This window comes from Poecilia reticulata, chromosome 10, assembly GCF_904066995.2.
Source record: "Poecilia reticulata chromosome 10, P_reticulata-male-v2, whole genome shotgun sequence".
NCBI classification, from domain to species: Eukaryota; Metazoa; Chordata; class Actinopteri; order Cyprinodontiformes; family Poeciliidae; genus Poecilia; species Poecilia reticulata.
This window is the reverse complement of record NC_088839.1, coordinates 32,618,614-32,638,411: the sequence shown is the minus strand read 5'-3', so window position 1 is coordinate 32,638,411 and position 19,798 is coordinate 32,618,614. Positions and strand designations below refer to the sequence as shown.

Below are 19,798 nucleotides of genomic sequence, written 5' to 3'. Positions count from 1 at the left end.
AAGAGAAGATAGATGAAAAATATTTACAGTGCACCGTAGGAAAATCAGAATTATTAAATCAAGCTAAGTTTATTAGCGTAGCACACTTCAACAGTTCAAAATGCTTTACATGATGCAAATATGAAAGAGACAAACAAGAAACATTATGTTACAGTGGCATAATAAAGAAAGTTAATAGAAATCTGGAAATCAGATGGAAATAAATTAAGTTCCAGTTAATTACCAGAGGAATATAGAGCTACTGGAAAAAAGGGAATTCTGACTTTTAATCCCAGAATTCTGCTTATAATCTCAGAATTTTGACTTAAATCCACAAAGACATCTGGGAGCAACCAGTTTGAGTGGCAGGGATGTGAGTTGTGCCAGATAAGAACTTTGTTTCCAGAGGAACATGTCAAGTTTAATGATAGATTATTGATATTTTATGTGGCAGATTAAAGTCAGAATTCTGAAAAAAATAATCCAAATTCTAAGAAATAAGTAAGAATGACTTTTTTTTCAGTGACCCTAATCAATTAATCAAGTAGTAGTTTTTCAGTCTGGATGTAAAGATTCCCAGTGTTTCATAATTTTTTACAGTTTTCTGGAAGAAACTTCCAGAATGCTGCTTCTTCCTGTTTGGGTGGGATCCCGATCAGTAGTTTCTGGCTGTAATAGCTGGAGCTGAGGTTTTGAAGGTTTCAATTTGAAGGTTTCAAATTATTTTCCGTTAAAAAACTGGAACCTTTACTACCAAACGTTGCGGCCTGATCACAAAGGCCCTCGTTGTTGAGCTTTTTTTTTTTTTTTGGCAGATTGAGTGACCCATCTTGCAAATATACGAGCTTTGAGTGAAAAGCCGCAGCGGCATTGTCGGAGTGGCTCCTCTCGCGCCGGTAGACGATCTGCGCTGGATGCTCTCATGCCTGCTGTGCTGTCTGACTCCGGGAGGATGGACGGTGTGTCGTTAGGGTGAGTTGGCTCATCGCTGGGGGATTATTTAGCAAAGCTGCGTTTCACGCTGCTTTCTACATCTGCTGGAGAACATTTTAGTCCACATGACCCACAAATCCACAGCAGCCGGGCCCCACGGCTCGTCCTCAGGAAGGGAGCTACGGGCTAGCCGTGGCTAGCCTCGGTTAGTTTGTTAGCATCGCTGACAGTTTGCGGTTACATTTCAACCAAAGTTCCTTCACTGACATCCGGGAAATGTGACATTTTGACCGCAAACAAACCTTAAACAAAGCTGTCTGAATCCTATAAGCAGTTATAATTAAAAGGTTTATTGTGATTAATAGCTGCTAAAAGCCCCCGTAATGTTTAAATGATGAGCGATGCTAGGCGCTAGCCAGCCTGTTACACACTGGAAACATTTTATTTCAACATTATTACAGTTTTAAATGCTAAATGCAAATGTCAGAAAAATACAGTATTTAATATTATTATCGCAGTGAACCATCTGTGATTAAATAAACGTTTATGTTTCATGTGTTAAAATGCTCGGCATACTCATGATAGTTAGTCTGTTGGCTTTACATACTTTTTGGGTTAATTAAACTTCATTTTTAAGTAATTTTAGGCATTTAATTTCCCCGTAGCGTCTGGATTTATCTCCAGTTGTATAAAAATTATTATTACAGGTGTTTGTTTTTCTTTAGATCAGATGTTAACTTAATAAGAATATAAGTCAGAACATTTAGTGTAAATTTAGCTATGATGCTAATTAGATGCTGTAGACACTTAAGGAATGTAATGTTGCTTTTTCATAATTGCAATGTTTTAAATACATAAATAGTGAAATATCACTTTACTGCTCTGTCCTACAAGCTTTTACCCCATTTCATCATAAAAACGATTGATTTTGGGTAGGTCCTTATTAATGATCCATTTAACATTATTAAATGTCATTTTGTAATCGGACTAGAACATCTGGAGACCCAGATGTATAAGATCAGCTGGGAAATAAAGGAAATGTAATAAATAGTTTTCAATAATTGGGATGCAAAGAAAATGAAACGGTTCAGCTCTGAACTGACAAACTGTGAAAATCTCTTTTTAATTGGATTAAAATGTCACTTTTTGTTGCTTCAGACAGTTAATCAGTGTCCCATTAGCCACCACGGCTAATTTCATCTGCACAAACGACATAAATACAATAAATTACAGTGCAATGCAGACAAAAAAACCCTTTTTGAAAAGGGAATAGTAGTAATAATGTTCAACAGGAAGTTGATTTGAAGGATAACGAGCCGTTTGTCTGGCCTGTGTGATCCAGACACTGCCTCTCATGTCTCACCAGTCTGGTGGCATCGCCGCGTCCGAACTGCGCCACGGATTCAGAGGACGACGCGGCGAACGGAGGGATTCACACCTTCAACCAGACGCACATGAGGAAGGCCTTCCAGCTCATGAACGACCTGCGCAGGTGTGTGTGTCTGCAGCGAGACAGTGGAACCTTTTAAACTGTAAACGTTTCAGCTTCTTCAGATCATCGATCTTCAAAAGGTTTAAAGTTTTTAAACAGTTTTTGGGCAAAATTTGCAACAATATTGAAAAGTGCATAACAGTTTGCATCAACAGTTTTTTTTCTGGCCCTTTTCTCAAGCAAAGTTGTTTGTTTTGCTTATTTGTTTTAAATGTGAGAGTAAAGTTGTAACTTTATGAGAACTCAACACTAAAATCTGAGCGTCTTGTGAAATTGGCATTGGTTTCACACATAAGGAAATATTTCTGAATTTGATTCTGACGTGTTAAAACATTTTATCAGCTGCTGAAATTTGAAACGATTGTTTCAACGACGTCTATTTCAAAAAAGAACCAGACTCACAGATAACATTATCACAGCATTTTATTATTAAAAATATGTTTGTTTGTTCTGTAATGATGTAAGTCGTGATAGTATAACTACTCTTGTAAAAAGCCTTGTCCTAATATTACAACTTTATTCTTTATTCTTGATCTGATCCTACTTGCTTTTGAACTCTGCTGCCATCTAGTGACTGGAGGCTTGTTTGTCAGTCAAGAATAAATAGATAAAAAGATAATTATAAAGTCCTGCTGTAAATGATGCTACGCTAACGATGCCACAATGACGATGCTACGCTATTGACACCACGATGACGATGCTAGGCTGACGATGCCACGGTGACGATGCTATGCTAACGCCACAATGACGATGCTACGCTAACAATGCCACGGTGACGATGCTACGCTAACGATGCCACGGTGACGATGCTATGGTAACGATGCCACGGTGACGATGCTATGCTAACGATGCTATGCTAACGATGCTATGCTAACGATGCCACGATGCTATGCTAATGACGCCACAATGACGACGCTACGCTAATGACGCCACAATGACGATGCTAAGCTAACGATGCTATGGTGACGATGCTACGCTAACGATGCCACGGTGACGATGCTACGCTAACGATGCCACGGTGACGATGCTATGCTAACGATGCAACGGTGACGATGCTACGCTAACGATGCCACGGTGACAATGCCATGGTGATGATGCTAAGCTAACGACGTGACGGTGACAATGCTAAGCTAACGACGTGACGGTGACGATGCTAAGCTATCGACGCCACGTTGATGAAGCTAAGCTAACGATCGTCCTCTCTGTTAGTAAGCAGATGCTGTGTGACGTCCAGCTGGTGGCGGGCAGCGTGGAAGTGCCTGCTCACCGGGTGGTCCTGGCAGCCTGTAGTCCGTACTTCTGTGCCATGTTCACAGGTACTGGTTCTGACCCGTTTGGGCCCGAGAGAGGCTGCTTCCAGGCGGTAAACTGTGTCTGTGTGCAGGAGATATGAGCGAGAGCAAAGCACAGCAGGTGGAGATCAGAGAGGTCGATGGTCAGACGCTGAGGAAGCTTGTGGATTACATTTACACCGCAGAGATAGAGGTGACAGAGGACAACGTCCAGGTGAGTGGGAATAATCCAGATTACCACCACCTGCTTGGGGTTTCGGCTCTGGTTTTATTGAACTTTTATAAAAATACATATTTACTCATTTGCTCAATCTGTCATTAAATATGGTATGAGACAGAAAACGATCTCTGCCTTCTCCCAGCGCCAACTAGAAACGGCCAATCACAGATTGAATCAATTTTTAAATAAACGGAAACAAAATCTCTAATAAACTCTTTAAAATCCAAAATAAAAACAAATAAAATTCATTTCTAATGAGACAGAAATGTCAGTTGTATTCATCAACAGTTTGTATTTATTTAGTTTGAAATAAATGTTATTCATTGAGACATTAACACATTTATTTTTTTACGGTTCCGGCTGGAACCGTTTCCGGTACAACCGTAAATCTGGCGCACAAGCTGCAGCAGATGACGAAGTCGCTTCTGTCGGGTAAATTTCTGCTTCTAAATTAATCTGACTGGATGCTGGAAAAACTAATGTTATGTTCAAGTTGTGCTAAAAGGAGTTAGCCTATCAGAAGCTATGCTAGCCTGAGTAGCATCTCAGTGCTAATCATGTAGCAGCTGATGCTAATGTTAGCATCCACATTTCCGAAGAAGAATCCAATTTGAATTTTGAAGAACCTGAATAAAAGATTAAAAACAATAATGTTGTTGAGCTCAAATGTCTGTTTATTCAGCAGTAAAAGGTTTTTGAACTGAAAACTTGTTGATTAAAATGTAATGAACTTGTTGATTACCGACTCCAGTCAGAACATGTCATTAGTTATTTATGTTCTGGGCGGGTTTAGTTCCTGTGAAGCGGACCTGCTCCTTCCAGGAGATCCAGAGTTCTGGACTCGTGTGTTTCTCTGTTTTCTTGTGTTTTTCCTTGTTTACGGTTGTGTGATGAGGTCAGGAAGGCCTCTGGGTTCCTGAGCAGGAAGCGGAACGCTGCCCTGACCTTTCCTTTTGTCAGCCTCTTTGTTCGGTCCGGTCAGAGCGACCAGCTGGTGCCAACGGCTCCAACCACTTTTCTAAGCTGCTAATCGATTTCAGGCACATGATTATTGATGCTTTTTATGCTCGTTACTGTTAAATAAATAAATTAGCAGCTTTCTGGCAAATTTTCAATCCGTTTTATGCGCTGGTTTTAATGTTTGTCATTTTAAGTTTGTCTTTAAAAACTGAGATGTGTTTTTGTAAGGGGTGACGTCACACTGTGTGAGAGAGCAGTGAGTGTTTCTACTTTTAAGATGAAAACGTTCCGATAAACTGATTTTCATTTGTGGTGATTTGAGCGCAGTGCGTCGTGGCGCCGTTTCCATGGCGACGTCGGTTACAAAGCGGATCCCGACGGTGGATTTGTTTTATTTTTTCATTTTTTTTTAGAATTGATTTTAAATTGATTCTGAATCACAGTGAATGAGTGTGCTGATTCTCATGCCAGTGGATTTTTTTTGGCACACGTCTAATATTAACATGTTTAGCATATTTACATTAGCTGTTAGCATGGCTAGATGTTAGCACGGCTAGCTGTTTCTGTACAACTTCCAACTGATTCTTAACTCTGAAGTTTTTAAAATGCTGCATTTTCCAAGTGGAAAGCTCAAAATGACAGTAAATCAATGTCGCTGTAAGTTAGCCTTCCTGTTATCTGCTGAAAGTCTCAATCTCTCTTGCTGCCTGAAAGAAGTTCATAAGTTTTACTTAATTTCTCTTAAAACTGACTTGTCTTGTGGTAGTAGGTTAAAACCTCATTTTGACGACGGAAACGGATTTAGTGATCAGTTTTATCGTTTCGTCAGAAATGGATGTGACTCAGGATTTAAGGAAAGTTTCTCCCGGACGGATCTGTGAGTCGAGAAGCAGAGACTGGCTGTTTACCTGCTGGTTTTAACTCTGTTGTTAAATTCTGACTCCAGAGCTGCGCGGTTCTGCTCAAAGCCCAGTTTCCTCTTATTCTGAGCGCAGGAAGCGCAGAGAGAGGAAATCCTCCCGCTGGCAGCAGGGAGGATTTCTCTCTGTTTTTCTCTCCTTAGTGTTTCTGTGCGATCATCCAGTCGCTGCCACAGCCTGAAGATATAAAATATAAATATTTAGAGTTTTAATTTGGGATCTTTTGCCTTTTAGTTTCCACATTCAGCTGGTGAAGAGATTAAACTGGGATTTTATTTCAGGATTAGATTCTGTCTGTCTCTCTTTCTTTGTTCTTTGCTTCTTTGCTTCTTTTTCTTAGTTTATTTGTCAAACTCATCCAGAATTGCAGAGAAAGAGTTTGTGTCCCTGAGTGGACGATAAAATGCTCAGGGACATTTTGTCTCATCCTTTAATGAGACCAAACTAACAACAGAACCTGTTGGATGAAAACATTTTTCTATTATATGTGAAGAAAATGGATCTGGAAAGTCTTGAGCTTCATTTAATGGTTTTCTGGATCGTTTGGAAAAGTGTCGGAATGAAATGAATTTGATTTCTCGTCCTGTTGTCTGAGAGACTCATCAGTCTGGAAAGTTCATTTTTCCTGTATTACATTCTGACTTTAATAATGTGATGACCATGTTATGTCTTTAAGTGTTCAGTTCATCTGGTGAGAGTTCATTGTCTGGGCTGTAGACCCAGGGTTAGATGTTGTTTGCTGCAGCTGCTCCAGAGTCCCACTGTATCTCCAGTGTTTCCTTATCTTTGATGTAAACCTGCAGCTTTCATCTGACCGTTCATTAGGTTTTGATCGTGTTTCTCATATCATCACATGGAGTTGAACTGATCTGACTGAGTCACTTTTATTTAACAATCCTGAACAAATTAATGTTTTTCTTCCAGCTGTCTGTCCGTCTTTTCGTCGTTTTATTTATTCTCCTCTCCCCGCTGCTGCTGTCGCCATACCAGGCTGATGTCAGATCTTTTCTCTGAATTCACCGTGGATGTTTTAAAACTTTAAAAAATGCCTAAAACAATTAAAGTTTGGAAATTTTAACCCAGAAAAGTAAACACACAAAAATATAACAGAAGCTAATGCTAAACTGCTAAATGCATGAAAGAATTAGCTGAAGCTAAAGCTAAACTCCTAAATGCATGAAAGAATTAGCAGAAGTTAATGCTAAACTGCTAAATGCATGAAAGAATTAGCTGAAGCTAATGCTAAACTCCTAAATGCATGAAAGAATTAGCAGAAGCTAATGCTAAACTCCTAAATGCATGAAAGAGTTAGCAGAAGCTAATGCTAAACTGCTAAATGCATGAAAGAATTAGCTGAAGCTAATGCTAAACTCCTAAATGCATGAAAGAATTAGCTGAAGCTAATGCTAAACTGCTAAATGCATGAAAGAATTAGCTGAAGCTAATGCTAAATTTATAAAAAATTTATGGAAGCTAAGCCATTAAACATGTTAAAGAAATGGCAGAAGCTAATGCTAAACCACTAAATGCATGAAAAAATTAGCTAAAGTTAATGCTAAACTGCTAAATACACAAAAAATTAGCTAAAGCTAAATGTAACTGCATAAAAAATAGTGGAAACAAGTGTTAAACACTAATGCCAAACCATTAAATACATGAAAAAATTTAGCGGAAGCCAACACTAAGTTTTGAAATGCATAATATATTTAGCCAAAGCTAAACACATAAAAATATAATTCTAAGCTAATGCTAAACCGCTGAACTGGATTTGCCTGCAGTTATTAGGGAAATGTATGAAAACTGGGCCCCCTATGCTTGATCCCAGTCAAACCAGTCTGTGGTTCCCCGGTTCCAGGTCCTCCTGCCAGCAGCCAGCCTCCTGCAGCTGATGGACGTTCGTCAGGTCTGCTGCGAGTTCCTGCAGTCTCAGCTTCATCCCACCAACTGCCTGGGCATCAGAGCCTTCGCTGACCTGCACACCTGCACGCAGCTCCTCAGTCAGGCCCACGCGTACGCCGGTAAGCCTCTCCCTCGGTCACCAGCCACCAGGTCAGACGCGTGGTGCTGACGAGCTAACAGCTAGTGTGCTAGCTCGCCGTCTGTAACCTGGGCTGTCTCTGCGTCTCAGAGCAGCATTTCTCCGAGGTGGTGCAGAGCGAGGAGTTCCTGGGTCTGTCTCTGCAGCAGGTGTCCAGCCTGATATCCAGCGACCGGCTCACCGTCTCCACTGAGGAAAAGGTTTGCTTACCGGCTCGTTTCTGGTCCAAGATGTTGAAGAACCAACAAGATGGCCGCCATGCTCGTCAAAGAATTTACCCTAAATTTGCTAAAATCTACTCAAGACTCAAGTGTTTTGTTGTCAAATTATACATAATTAGATTTAAAAAAAATCATTTTTACTGATATTTATTTATTTTTCAAAATGGCCGCCATAGTCACAGAAGATAAATTTTTACTTGATGAATCAGTTGATGAATGTGAATTAGAATGAATGGCTGCTATGATGATAATTGAGAACATATGTAAGCTAATGCTAAACCGGTAGTCACAAAACATTAGCAGTTGCTAGTGCTAAACATAAACAATTAGCAGAAACTAATGCTAAATGCATGATAATATTAGCAGAAGCTAATGCTAACAGCATGATAACATTAGCAGAAGCTAATGCTAACAGCATGATAACATTAGCAGAAGCTAATGCTAACAGCATCATAACACTAGCAGAAGCTAATGCTAACAGCATGATAACATTAGCAGAAGCAATGCTAACAGCATGATAACACTAGCAGAAGCTAATGCTAACAGCATCATAACACTAGCAGAAGCTAATGCTAACAGCATCATAACACTAGCAGAAGCTAATGCTAACAGCATCATAACACTAGCAGAAGCTAATGCTAACAGCATGATAACACTAGCAGAAGCTAATGCTAACAGCATCATAACACTAGCAGAAGCTAATGCTAACAGCATCATAACACTAGCAGAAGCTAATGCTAACAGCATGATAACATTAGCAGAAGCTAATGCTAACAGCATCATAACACTAGCAGAAGCTAATGCTAACAGCATGATAACATTAGCAGAAGCAATGCTAACAGCATGATAACACTAGCAGAAGCTAATGCTAACAGCATCATAACACTAGCAGAAGCTAATGCTAACAGCATCATAACACTAGCAGAAGCTAATGCTAACAGCATCATAACACTAGCAGAAGCTAATGCTAACAGCATGATAACACTAGCAGAAGCTAATGCTAACAGCATCATAACACTAGCAGAAGCTAATGCTAACAGCATCATAACACTAGCAGAAGCTAATGCTAACAGTATGATAACATTAGCAGAAGCTAATGCTAACAGCATCATAACACTAGCAGAAGCTAATGCTAACAGTATGATAACATTAGCAGAAGCTAATGCTAACAGCATCATAACACTAGCAGAAGCTAATGCTAACAGCATCATAACACTAGCAGAAGCTAATGCTAACAGTATGATAACATTAGCAGAAGCTAATGCTAACAGCATCATAACACTAGCAGAAGCTAATGCTAACAGCATGATAACATTAGCAGAAGCAATGCTAACAGCATGATAACACTAGCAGAAGCTAATGCTAAGCCGCTCCCTCTGCTCAGGTGTTTGAAGCGATGATATCTTGGATCAAATACGACAAACCGACTCGTCTGGAGTTCATGCCCAAACTGATGGAGCACGTCAGGCTGCCGCTGCTGTCCAGGGATTACCTGGTCAAGGTAAGACTGCGTTCTGCCACACTGAACAGAACGAATAAACTTTATCAGTTCTGCAGAAGAAGTTCTTACTTTTTCTGCCAACTGTTGGTGATTATGGGTCATAATGCTCACAATAATAACATAAAGCATCAGTTTTCATTCCTCAGCACAAGTTTTGGTTTATTACATAAAACAAAATACTGTTGCTGGTTCTAATGCATAAAATAAAAAAAACAAAGACTTCATCAGCGTCTAAAATAAATCTATAAATTGGTGTTTTAGATCCATTTATTTTAGTTATGCATGACTTGGTTTTGGGTTTTTTGCATTAAAATACATGAAGTTTGAATAGAAAAAAACAGCAGCAGGTAGAGAACGTAAAAAAAAGTTTTTAAAGTGATAACATAGTTAACAAAATGGCTGCTGGTTTATGGTGACCTTGTCTCGAAAACAAAATGGCTGCTGGTTTACGGTGACTTCGTCTCATAAATAAAATGGCTGCTGGTTTACGGTGACCTCGTCTCAAAAACAAAATGGCTGCTGGTTTATGGTGACTTCGTCTCATAAACAAAATGGCTGCTGGTCGACGGTGACTTCGTCTCATAAGCAAAATGGCTGCTGGTTTACGGTGACCTCGTCTCGAAAACAAAATGGCTGCTGGTTTACCGTGACCTCGTCTCATAAACAAAATGGCTGCTGGTTTACGGTGACCTCGTCTCGAAAACAAAATGGCTGCTGGTCGACGGTGACTTCGTCTCATAAACAAAATGGCTGCTGGTTTACGGTGACCTCGTCTCAAAAACAAAATGGCTGCTGGTTTATGGTGACCTTGTCTCGAAAACAAAATGGCTGCTGGTTTACGTTGACCTCGTCTAATAAACAAAATGGGTGCTGGTTTACGGTGACCTCGTTTCATAAACAAAATGGCTGCTGGTTTACGGTGACCTCGTCTCGAAAACAAAATGGCTGCTGGTTTAAGGTGACCTTGTGTCGAAAACAAAATGGCTGCTGGTTTACGGTGACCTCGTCTCGAAAACAAAATGGCTGCTGGTTTACGGTGACCTCGTCTCATAACCAAAATGGCTGCTGGTTTACGGTGACCTCGTCTCATAACCAAAATGGCTGCTGGTTTACGGTGACCTCGTCTCGAAAACAAAATGGCTGCTGGTTAACAGTGACCTCATCTCGAAAACAAAATGACTGCTGGTTAACAGTGACCTCATCTCGAAAACAAAATGGCTGCTGGTTTACGGTGACCTCGTTTCATAAACAAAATGGCTGCTAGTTTACGGTGACCTCGTCTCATAAACAAAATGGCTGCTTTTTTACCGTGACCTCGTCTCAAAAACAAAATGGCTGCTGGTTTACGGTGACCTCGTCTCATAAACAAAATGGCTGCTAGTTTACGGTGACCTCGTCTCATAAACAAAATGGCTGCTTTTTTACCGTGACCTCGTCTCAAAAACAAAATGGCTGCTAGTTTACGGTGACCTCGTCTCATAAACAAAATGGCTGCTTTTTTACCGTGACCTCGTCTCAAAAACAAAATGGCTGCTAGTTTACGGTGACCTCGTCTCAAAAACAAAATGGCTGCTGGTTTACGGTGACCTCGTTTCATAAACAAAATGGCTGCTGGTTTACTGAGACCTCGTCTCGAAAACAAAATGGCTGCTGGTTTTCGGTGACCTCGTCTCATAAACAAAATGGCTGCTGGTTTTCGGTGACCTCGTCTCATAAACAAAATGGCTGCTGGTTTACGGTGACCTCGTTTCATAAACAAAATGGCTGCTGTTCTTCAGATCGTTGAGGAAGAAGCTCTGATAAAGGACAACAACACCTGTAAGGACTTCCTGATTGAAGCCATGAAGTACCACCTGCTGCCGGCGGACCAGCGCCACCTCATCAAGACGGACCGGACCCGACCCCGGACTCCCGTCAGCATCCCCAAGGTGCAGAGCCGGGCCGGGTTCAGAACCGGGCTGGGCGTGTTCGCCGCGGGTTCTGAGTGTCGCTCTGTGCAGGTGATGATCGTGGTGGGGGGTCAGGCCCCCAAGGCCATCCGGAGCGTGGAGTGCTACGACTTCCAGGAGGACCGGTGGTACCAGGTGGCGGACCTCCCCTCCAGACGCTGCCGGGCCGGTCAGTGTTCCGACCAGAACCCGGGACGCTAAGCTAGCATGAGTCCGGTTCTGGTCCGTTTGCATGAGTGATGAATTATTGTTCTGATGGGTCCAACTGGGTCAAGATTCAATCGTCCTTCATTATTCCAGCAGCTAATTGTCCCCCAGCATAATGCTGCCACCACCATGCATTTACTTTCACATTATTTCTGTTCTGTTTGATTTCTGTCTGATTTTCATTTTCTTTCTTTCTTTCTTTCTCTCTTTCTCTCTTTCTTTCTTTCTCTCTTTCTTTCTTTCTTTCTCTCTTTCTTTCTTTCTTTCTCTCTTTCTTTCTTTCTCTCTTTCTTTCTTTCTTTCTCTCTTTCTTTCTTTCTTTCTTTCTTTCTTTCTTTCTTTCTCTCTTTCTTTCTTTCTCTCTTTCTTTCTTTCTTTCTCTCTTTCTTTCTTTCTTTCTTTCTTTCTTTCTTTCTTTCTTTCTTTCTTTCTCTCTTTCTCTCTTTCTTTCTTTCTTTCTTTCTTTCTCTCTTTCTTTCTTTCTTTCTCTCTTTCTTTCTTTCTTTCTTTCTTTCTTTCTTTCTTTCTTTCTTTCTTTCTTTCTTTCTTTCTTTCTTTCTTTCTTTCTTTCTTTCTTTCTTTCTTTCACTTTTCACTTGGTTCTGTTTTCCATCGTTTCTTTTCAGTTCAGTAAAACGATTCCTGGAAGAAAAAGTTAAATTCACATCAACATATTCAGTAAAACGAACTGAAGGTGTTAGGAAAGTGAGCAGGAAGAATCAGAGACGACCAACTGGAACAAAATAAAGATGAATTCATCTCTGCGCCTCAGGGCTGCAGCGATACGCTAATCTCACGATACCCGATATTATGCTCACGATACGCTATATATCACGATATTCAACAAACTCTGGTACGTTTTAAAGGTTTTCTGGACGATTTCAGGGGGACAGAGATGTGAGACGTTTAGAGGCTGATGGTGTAAAACTGTAATAAATGTTTTGTTCTACATTTGCTTTGTTTAAATGTTAATTGTAGATTTGTGTATTTGGTTAAGCAGAAAAGGAAACTGGTCTTATTGACTTATGAGACATAATTTAAAATTAAACAGTAATTTCCCGTCTGGGATGAATAAAGTTTTTCTATTCTATTTATGTCTTTATTTTAATTTTAGCTGGTTGTTTCCTTACATGTCAGTTTTAGTGTGCAAGTTGGAACACGAGGGATTTGAGTCGGATTTAAAATCGATACTTTATGAGGAAGAAAAATAGCAATAAATATCGCAGCATCGATAAAATTACACAGTCGGCAGGAAGTCGGCGTCTTCTGACTTCCTGTTTCTCTGAGACGTTTTAACTGGTTTCCTTTCATCAGCTGGTTGAACCTTCGGCTTCATTCCGTGTCTCCGTCCTCATCCCGTGTCTCCGTCCTCAGCCCGTGTCTCCGTCCTCATCCTGTGTCTCCGTCCTCATCCCGTGTCTCCGTCCTCATCCCGTGTCTCCGTCATCCCGTGTCCCTGTCCTCATCCCGTGTCTCTGTCATCCCGTGTCTCCGTCCTCGTCCTGTGTCTCTGTCCTCATCCCATGTCTCCGTCCTCATCCCGTGTCTGTGTCCTCATCCCGTGTCTCTGTCCTCATCCCATGTCTCCGTCCTCAGCCCGTGTCTCCGTCCTCATTCTGTGTCTCCGTCCTCGTCCCGTGTCTCCGTCCCCATCCTGTGTCTCCGTCCTCATCCCGTGTCTCCGTCATCCCATGTCTCCGTCCTCAGCCCGTGTCTCCGTCCTCATTCTGTGTCTCCGTCCTCATCCCGTGTCTCCGTCATCCCATGTCCCTGTCCTCAGCCCGTGTCTCTGTCATCCCGTGTCTCCGTCCTCGTCCTGTGTCTCTGTCCTCATCCCGTGTCTCTGTCCTCATCCCGTGTCTCCGTCCTCATCCCGTGTCTCCGTCATCCCATGTCCCTGTCCTCAGCCCGTGTCTCTGTCATCCCGTGTCTCCGTCCTCGTCCCGTGTCTCTGTCCTCAGCCCCATGTCTCCGTCCTCAGCCCCATGTCTCCGTCCTCAGCCCCATGTCTCCGTCCTCAGCCCGTGTCTCTGTCCTCAGCCCATGTCTCCGTCCTCATCCCGTGTCTCCGTCATCCCATGTCCCTGTCCTCAGCCCGTGTCTCTGTCATCCCGTGTCTCCGTCCTCGTCCCGTGTCTCTGTCCTCAGCCCCATGTCTCCGTCCTCAGCCCCATGTCTCCGTCCTCAGCCCCATGTCTCCGTCCTCAGCCCGTGTCTCTGTCATCCCGTGTCTCCGTCCTCGTCCCGTGTCTCTGTCCTCAGCCCCGTGTCTCTGTCCTCAGCCCCATGTCTCCGTCCTCAGCCCCATGTCTCCGTCCTCAGCCCGTGTCTCTGTCTCCTCCAGGCGTCGTCTCCGTGGCGGGGCGTGTCTACGCCGTCGGCGGCTTCAACAGCTCGCTGCGGGAACGGACCGTGGACGTTTACGACGGCGCCAGGGACCAGTGGAGCGCGGCGGCGAGCATGCAGGAGCGGCGCAGCACGCTGGGGGCGGCGGTGCTGGGCGAGCTGCTCTACGCCGTCGGCGGCTTCAACGGGAGCATCGGTACGCCGGACCGGACCGAACCGGACCGGACCGCCCAGAACCTCAGGAACAAAATGGTTTTAAACATCTGAAACGCTCCAGAGGCTTTTATTTTGAAGCAGTTTTAATGAACGGAGGGCTGATGCTGCTTGTTGCCTGTTGCTAGGCAACCATAGAGCTAGTGAGTCGGTTGATGCTACCAGCTAGCTTAGCTCACATCGACAGGCTGAGCCTGCGTTTCCCAGAATGCTGTGCGGTTGAGTGAATATTTGATCAGATGTTTTGATCCATGGTGATAAAAATCGTCGATTTTAATCGTCTTTCTGTCCAAACGGAGGATCAAATCCCAGTTTAAGCCACAGGAAGTCGAACATTAATTATGGTTTCAGGTGTTAATTTAGCAAACATGATGTGAGGAACCACAGGAATCGGTTCTGCTCTGACCCGCTGCAGGTCTGTCCACCGTGGAGGTCTACAGCCAGAAGACCAACGAGTGGAGCGCCGTGGCGTCCATGAACACCCGGCGCAGCAGCGTGGGCGTCGGCGTGGTCGACGGTGAGCGCGGTGAGGGGTCAGGCCGAAACATGGCCGCTAGACACGGCTCATTGGACCCGTGTGTGTGTGTGTGTGTGTGTGTGTGTGTGTGTGTGTGTGTAGGGAAGCTGTACGCTGTGGGAGGTTACGATGGAGCGTCTCGTCAGTGCCTCAGCACGGTGGAAGAATACGACCCGGTTTCTGATCAGTGGGGCTACGTGGCCGACATGAGCACACGGAGAAGTGGAGCAGGTACACACACACACACAGAGACACACACACACACAGAGACACACACACACAGAGACACACACACACAGAGACACACACACACACAGAGACACACACACAGAGACACACACACACACACACAGAGACACACACACACACACAGAGACACACACACACACACACAGAGACACACACACACACACAGAGACACACACACACAGAGACACACACACACAGAGACACACACACAGAGACACACACACACACACACAGAGACACACACACACACACACAGAGACACACACACACACACACACACAGAGACACACACACACACAGAGACACACACACACACAGAGACACACACACACACACAGAGACACACACACACACACACACACACACACACACACACACACACACACACAGACACACACACACACAGAGACACACACACACAGAGACACACACACAGAGACACACACACACAGAGACACACACACAGAGACACACACACACAGAGACACACACACAGAGACACACACACACTGGGAGCAGCTTTTACATGAAGAGAAACTGAGGTGCTAATACTCTTATTATGATTAAAGTCGTAATAATACGAGAAAATCATAGAGAAACGTCGTATTATTACGAGAAAAAAGCCTTAATATTAAAAAGAGGTGGTAATAATACAAGGATAAAGTTGTACAACAATGAAGATGAAGAATAAAGATGTAACAAAAGTCTAAATAATATCAGGATAATGTTACCAAGGGAAAGTTGTAATATTAGGAGAATAATATAAAAGTGTAATAAGGAAAGTTGAGCAACTTGAGAAGTAAAATAATTAAATCATCTTTTAACATCTGGATGACTTTATCCAGGCTTTACTCTCAATAAAACAAACTTTTTATTGTAATTTCTTCTGGTAATATTGATCTATATTCTACTAACATTCTGACTTTCCTGTGATGATTTAAAAACACCAACTTCTCCGTGATGTTGTGATAATTTGCTCTTCTTCTCATCTGGGCCTTTAAACGTTATTTCCTGTTGAGCAGCAGCACCCCCCAGTGGACACGTCATGAAACGGCAACATGCTGAACCTAAACAGACGTTTTTGTCAAAGCTGTTAAATACTGATAACTGAAGTGGACGGATGAATGGAGCCTGTGATGAACACATGATGTTTCCCTGCAGGAGTCGGGGTTCTGGGCGGCCTGCTGTACGCAGCGGGCGGCCATGACGGTCCTCTGGTGAGGAAGAGCGTTGAGGTGTTCGACCCTCAGAGCAACACGTGGCGCCTGGTCAGCGACATGAACATGTGTCGCCGGAACGCAGGTCGGCACCTCACAGATGAAATACGCCTCACTTCCTGCTTCCAACCTGCAGAATGTGGATTTTAACATCACACATTTAAATGTTTGTTTACAGATGGATATGAAAACGTCCGCTGATGTGTAATAAAGCTGTTTTTTTGGCTTCCTGCAGGAGTCTGTGCCATAAACGGGCTGCTGTACGTGATCGGCGGTGACGACGGGTCCTGCAACCTGTCGTCTGTGGAGTTTTACAACCCGATGACGGACAAGTGGAGCCTGATTCCCACCAACATGAGCAACGGGCGCAGCTACGCCGGTACGCCCAGCAGAGCCTGGAGCCGTTGGCCCGGTTTTCTCTGCCCAAACGGACCAGAGGTTCTGTCTGGGAAAGAGTGTAAACAAGCAGAACATTTAAAACTACAAGGTTCCAACTTACGCTGCACACAGACCTGTTGCCATAGCAACTGACTGATGGCAACAGCAAAAAAACTCAAACATTTCACACGCAAAGAGCAGAACATTCAGTCGGTTACAGTTTGTGTTTTTATGGTTCAGTGAGTGGTGTGGTTGATTAGCTGCTGCTGCTATTAGCTAAGCTAGCACTGCAGTGGTTGATTAGCTGCTGCTATTAGCTAAGCTAGCACTGCGGTGGTTGATTAGCTGCTGCTGCTGCTGCTATTAGCTACGCTAGCACTGCAGTGGTTGATTAGCTGCTGCTGCTATTAGCTAAGCTAGCACTGCGGTGGTTGATTAGCTGCTGCTATTAGCTAAGCTAGCACTGCAGTGGTTGATTAGCTGCTGCTGCTGCTGCTATTAGCTACGCTAGCACTGCAGTGGTTGATTAGCTGCTGCTGCTATTAGCTACGCTAGCACTGCAGTGGTTGATTAGCTGCTGCTGCTGCTATTAGCTAAGCTAGCACTGCAGTGGTTGATTAACTGCTGCTGCTGCTATTAGCTAAGCTAGCACTGCAGTGGTTGATTAGCTGCTGCTGCTGCTATTAGCTACGCTAGCACTGCAGTGGTTGATTAGCTGCTGCTGCTGCTATTAGCTAAGCTAGCACTGCAGTGGTTGATTAGCTGCTGCTGCTGCTATTAGCTACGCTAGCACTGCAGTGGTTGATTAGCTAATTTGAACACCTGCTCTATGTGGGTCAACTTTATTTTTATAAACACACAGAATTCTGCAGCACATCTACATGTTAAGGTTGTCATAGTCAAGCTAGCATAGCTGACCCACTTCCCTACTTCCTCCCTCCCTACGTTTTTATTTAAAACTTTTTCCGGTACTTGTTATCGTAGTTGTCGTAGTGCTAACAGTAGCAAAGCACTGCATCCTTTTTTCTTTTATATGTACTTTATAGATTTAGCATGTTATGTTCAATCAATCAATCAAATTTTATTTGTATAGCACATTTCAGCAGCAAGGCATTTCAAGGTGCTTTACATAATTAAAGAAATAATAAAAACAGCATGTTATGTTGGCAACCTAACAGCTAAAACCAATGCTAGCTGTCGGCTAGCACACAACAAAATTTGATTTGATCATAGAATTCAGTAACCCAAATTAAATATTAAAAAGTATGTTGGCTTAGCTCAGGGTGTCCAAACTTTTTGCCAAAATCAACAGGTCAAAAATACTTGTGGGCTAAATAAAATGTTTTGTGTTTTTATATAATTATAATAGAAAAATAAGAAGTTAAAGTAGTCAGATTTTGTTGTTTTTGTGGAAAAAGGATGTTATTTATTCAAAACTTTAAGGTGACAGAAATCGTAGTTTTCAAATTCTTTTGAGTTTGATGGAACAAATTTAATAAACTTTTCTTGAAAATGTTTGCAATATTTAGCCAAGTCTAGGAAATTAAGTAAAATCTTGATTAAGTACCAATAATTTGTGTCAGATATTTTTTTTACTCTGATTAAAAATAAAAAGTTCTGTAATTACATTCGGAGGCCGCACAAAGTCAGTCCAGGGGCCACAAGTGGCCCCCGTGCCACACTTTGGACACCACTGGCTTTTTCTTATATATATATATTCAAAAAATAATTTCTGAGCATTTTGAATCTATTTCCCAGTAACAGGAACTGCTGAACTAATCGGACCTGTTCTTTTCAGGAGTGGCAGTGATCGACAAGCCGCTATGACCCGGGCAGAAACCCAGAACCAGAACTTTATGGTCCACTGAGAGCCTCCATGTTTGGTTCTGATCCGCTTCCCTTGGGGTTCCAGGATAAACGGATGTAAATCCACCAAACCGAGCCGCCGGTTCTGTTGGCTTGGTGGTCGGACTCTAAGGAGTCGGTTGCAATAATTGGAGCGGGGACACCTGGTGGTGACCAGCAGTATTCCTCCTCGACCCAAACGCCCGAAACCGGAGAGCCGCAACAAGAAGAATGTTAAAATGATATGCAACAGAAGCAGCAGTTGATTTTTAAAGCTTGGGATCCGTTTTGTGTTTTGGTTCTGGGACTAAACGCTGCTGATGTTCTGCACTGAACGCTGCTGCTCATTCTGAAGCTGCCAGCCGCACACATCAGATCAGAGACACTGGAGCTGAAAATGATGCACTGTAAAAAAATGAGCTGGAAAAGACATCATGACTTTATTTATTGACTCGGTTGCCACTGCGTTCAGGAACAGGATCCTGGAACGGAACCATGTTTACCGGACTGGATCTTAGTTTATTCTATAAAAGCACATAAAGTTTAAATATAATCTTCCTGTTTTATACGTCACGTGATTTTCATTTCATCTGCTTGGATTTAATGCTCTGTTATGTTACAGAGAACTGGGAGCGGTCTTCTTCAGGTGGAAACACCTGCAAGTAGGTAAGACTCTCCAGCACCACCTGTGGTGGGAAACAGGAACTGCCTGAAAATAAGAGGAATAATCAGTAAAATATCTAATATTCAGGCACATCAGTAACAGTTTGATGTTTATTATTATAGAACTTGTAAAGATGTTTAAAATGCATCTGTGAAGAAACACTAAATGGACTTTGAAGTATATCATGTGATTGTTTAAAGTGACCAGATGGACATTTTTCTCACTGCAGTTGCTATATTTTTTTATATAAACGATGAATATTGTGAACAAAATGTTGGATTTGGTTCATTTTTAACAGCAAAGATGTAGAGGAAGATTAACACAACTTCCTCCTGTCGGCTTTTATTTCCATTTCTCCAAAGGTAAATATGTATTTACTGACATCTACTTGAAAATGTCTCCAAGCGTTTGGAGTTAAACAATTTAAAGAAACAACAAAAGTTTCTAAAAGTATAAAACGGTCTTCTTTTTTTTTTTAATCAAAAACATTTTTAGTTTGTTTTAGAAAAAGAGCAGAACCTCAGCTGGTGGGCGTGGCCTCCCTCTGGCGTAATTAGCCTAATTAGCAGCTGCTGCTAAAACCTCCAACCATTACAAACAGCTCCAGGTGAGTTTCATTTTCTTATAAATCTTTCATCAAAGTGCCAAATTAGCAGC

At 42.6% G+C, this 19,798-nt stretch overlaps 1 protein-coding gene across 2 annotated transcripts; it reads left to right on the top strand.

The window, feature by feature from the left end:
* The first annotated feature begins 802 nt into the window (after nt 1-802).
* On the top strand, nt 803-19,413 carry klhl3 (kelch-like family member 3). 2 transcript variants are annotated; one of them, XM_081611932.1, is made up of 15 exons: nt 803-951; nt 2,255-2,404; nt 3,614-3,720; nt 3,789-3,910; nt 7,652-7,814; nt 7,925-8,034; nt 9,440-9,556; nt 11,335-11,484; nt 11,557-11,674; nt 14,057-14,254; nt 14,687-14,788; nt 14,891-15,019; nt 16,199-16,339; nt 16,490-16,633; nt 18,431-19,413. In XM_081611932.1, exons 1-15 carry the CDS (start codon nt 902-904, stop codon nt 18,457-18,459), a joined length of 1,830 nt encoding a protein of 609 aa, XP_081468058.1. In that variant the 5' UTR covers nt 803-901; the 3' UTR covers nt 18,460-19,413. The 2 variants fall into 2 exon arrangements, with proteins under 2 accessions (XP_081468058.1, XP_081468059.1); XM_081611933.1 differs by lacking the exons at nt 3,614-3,720; nt 3,789-3,910 and having other exon boundaries at nt 804-951.
* Nucleotides 19,414-19,798: the final 385 nt, after the last annotated feature.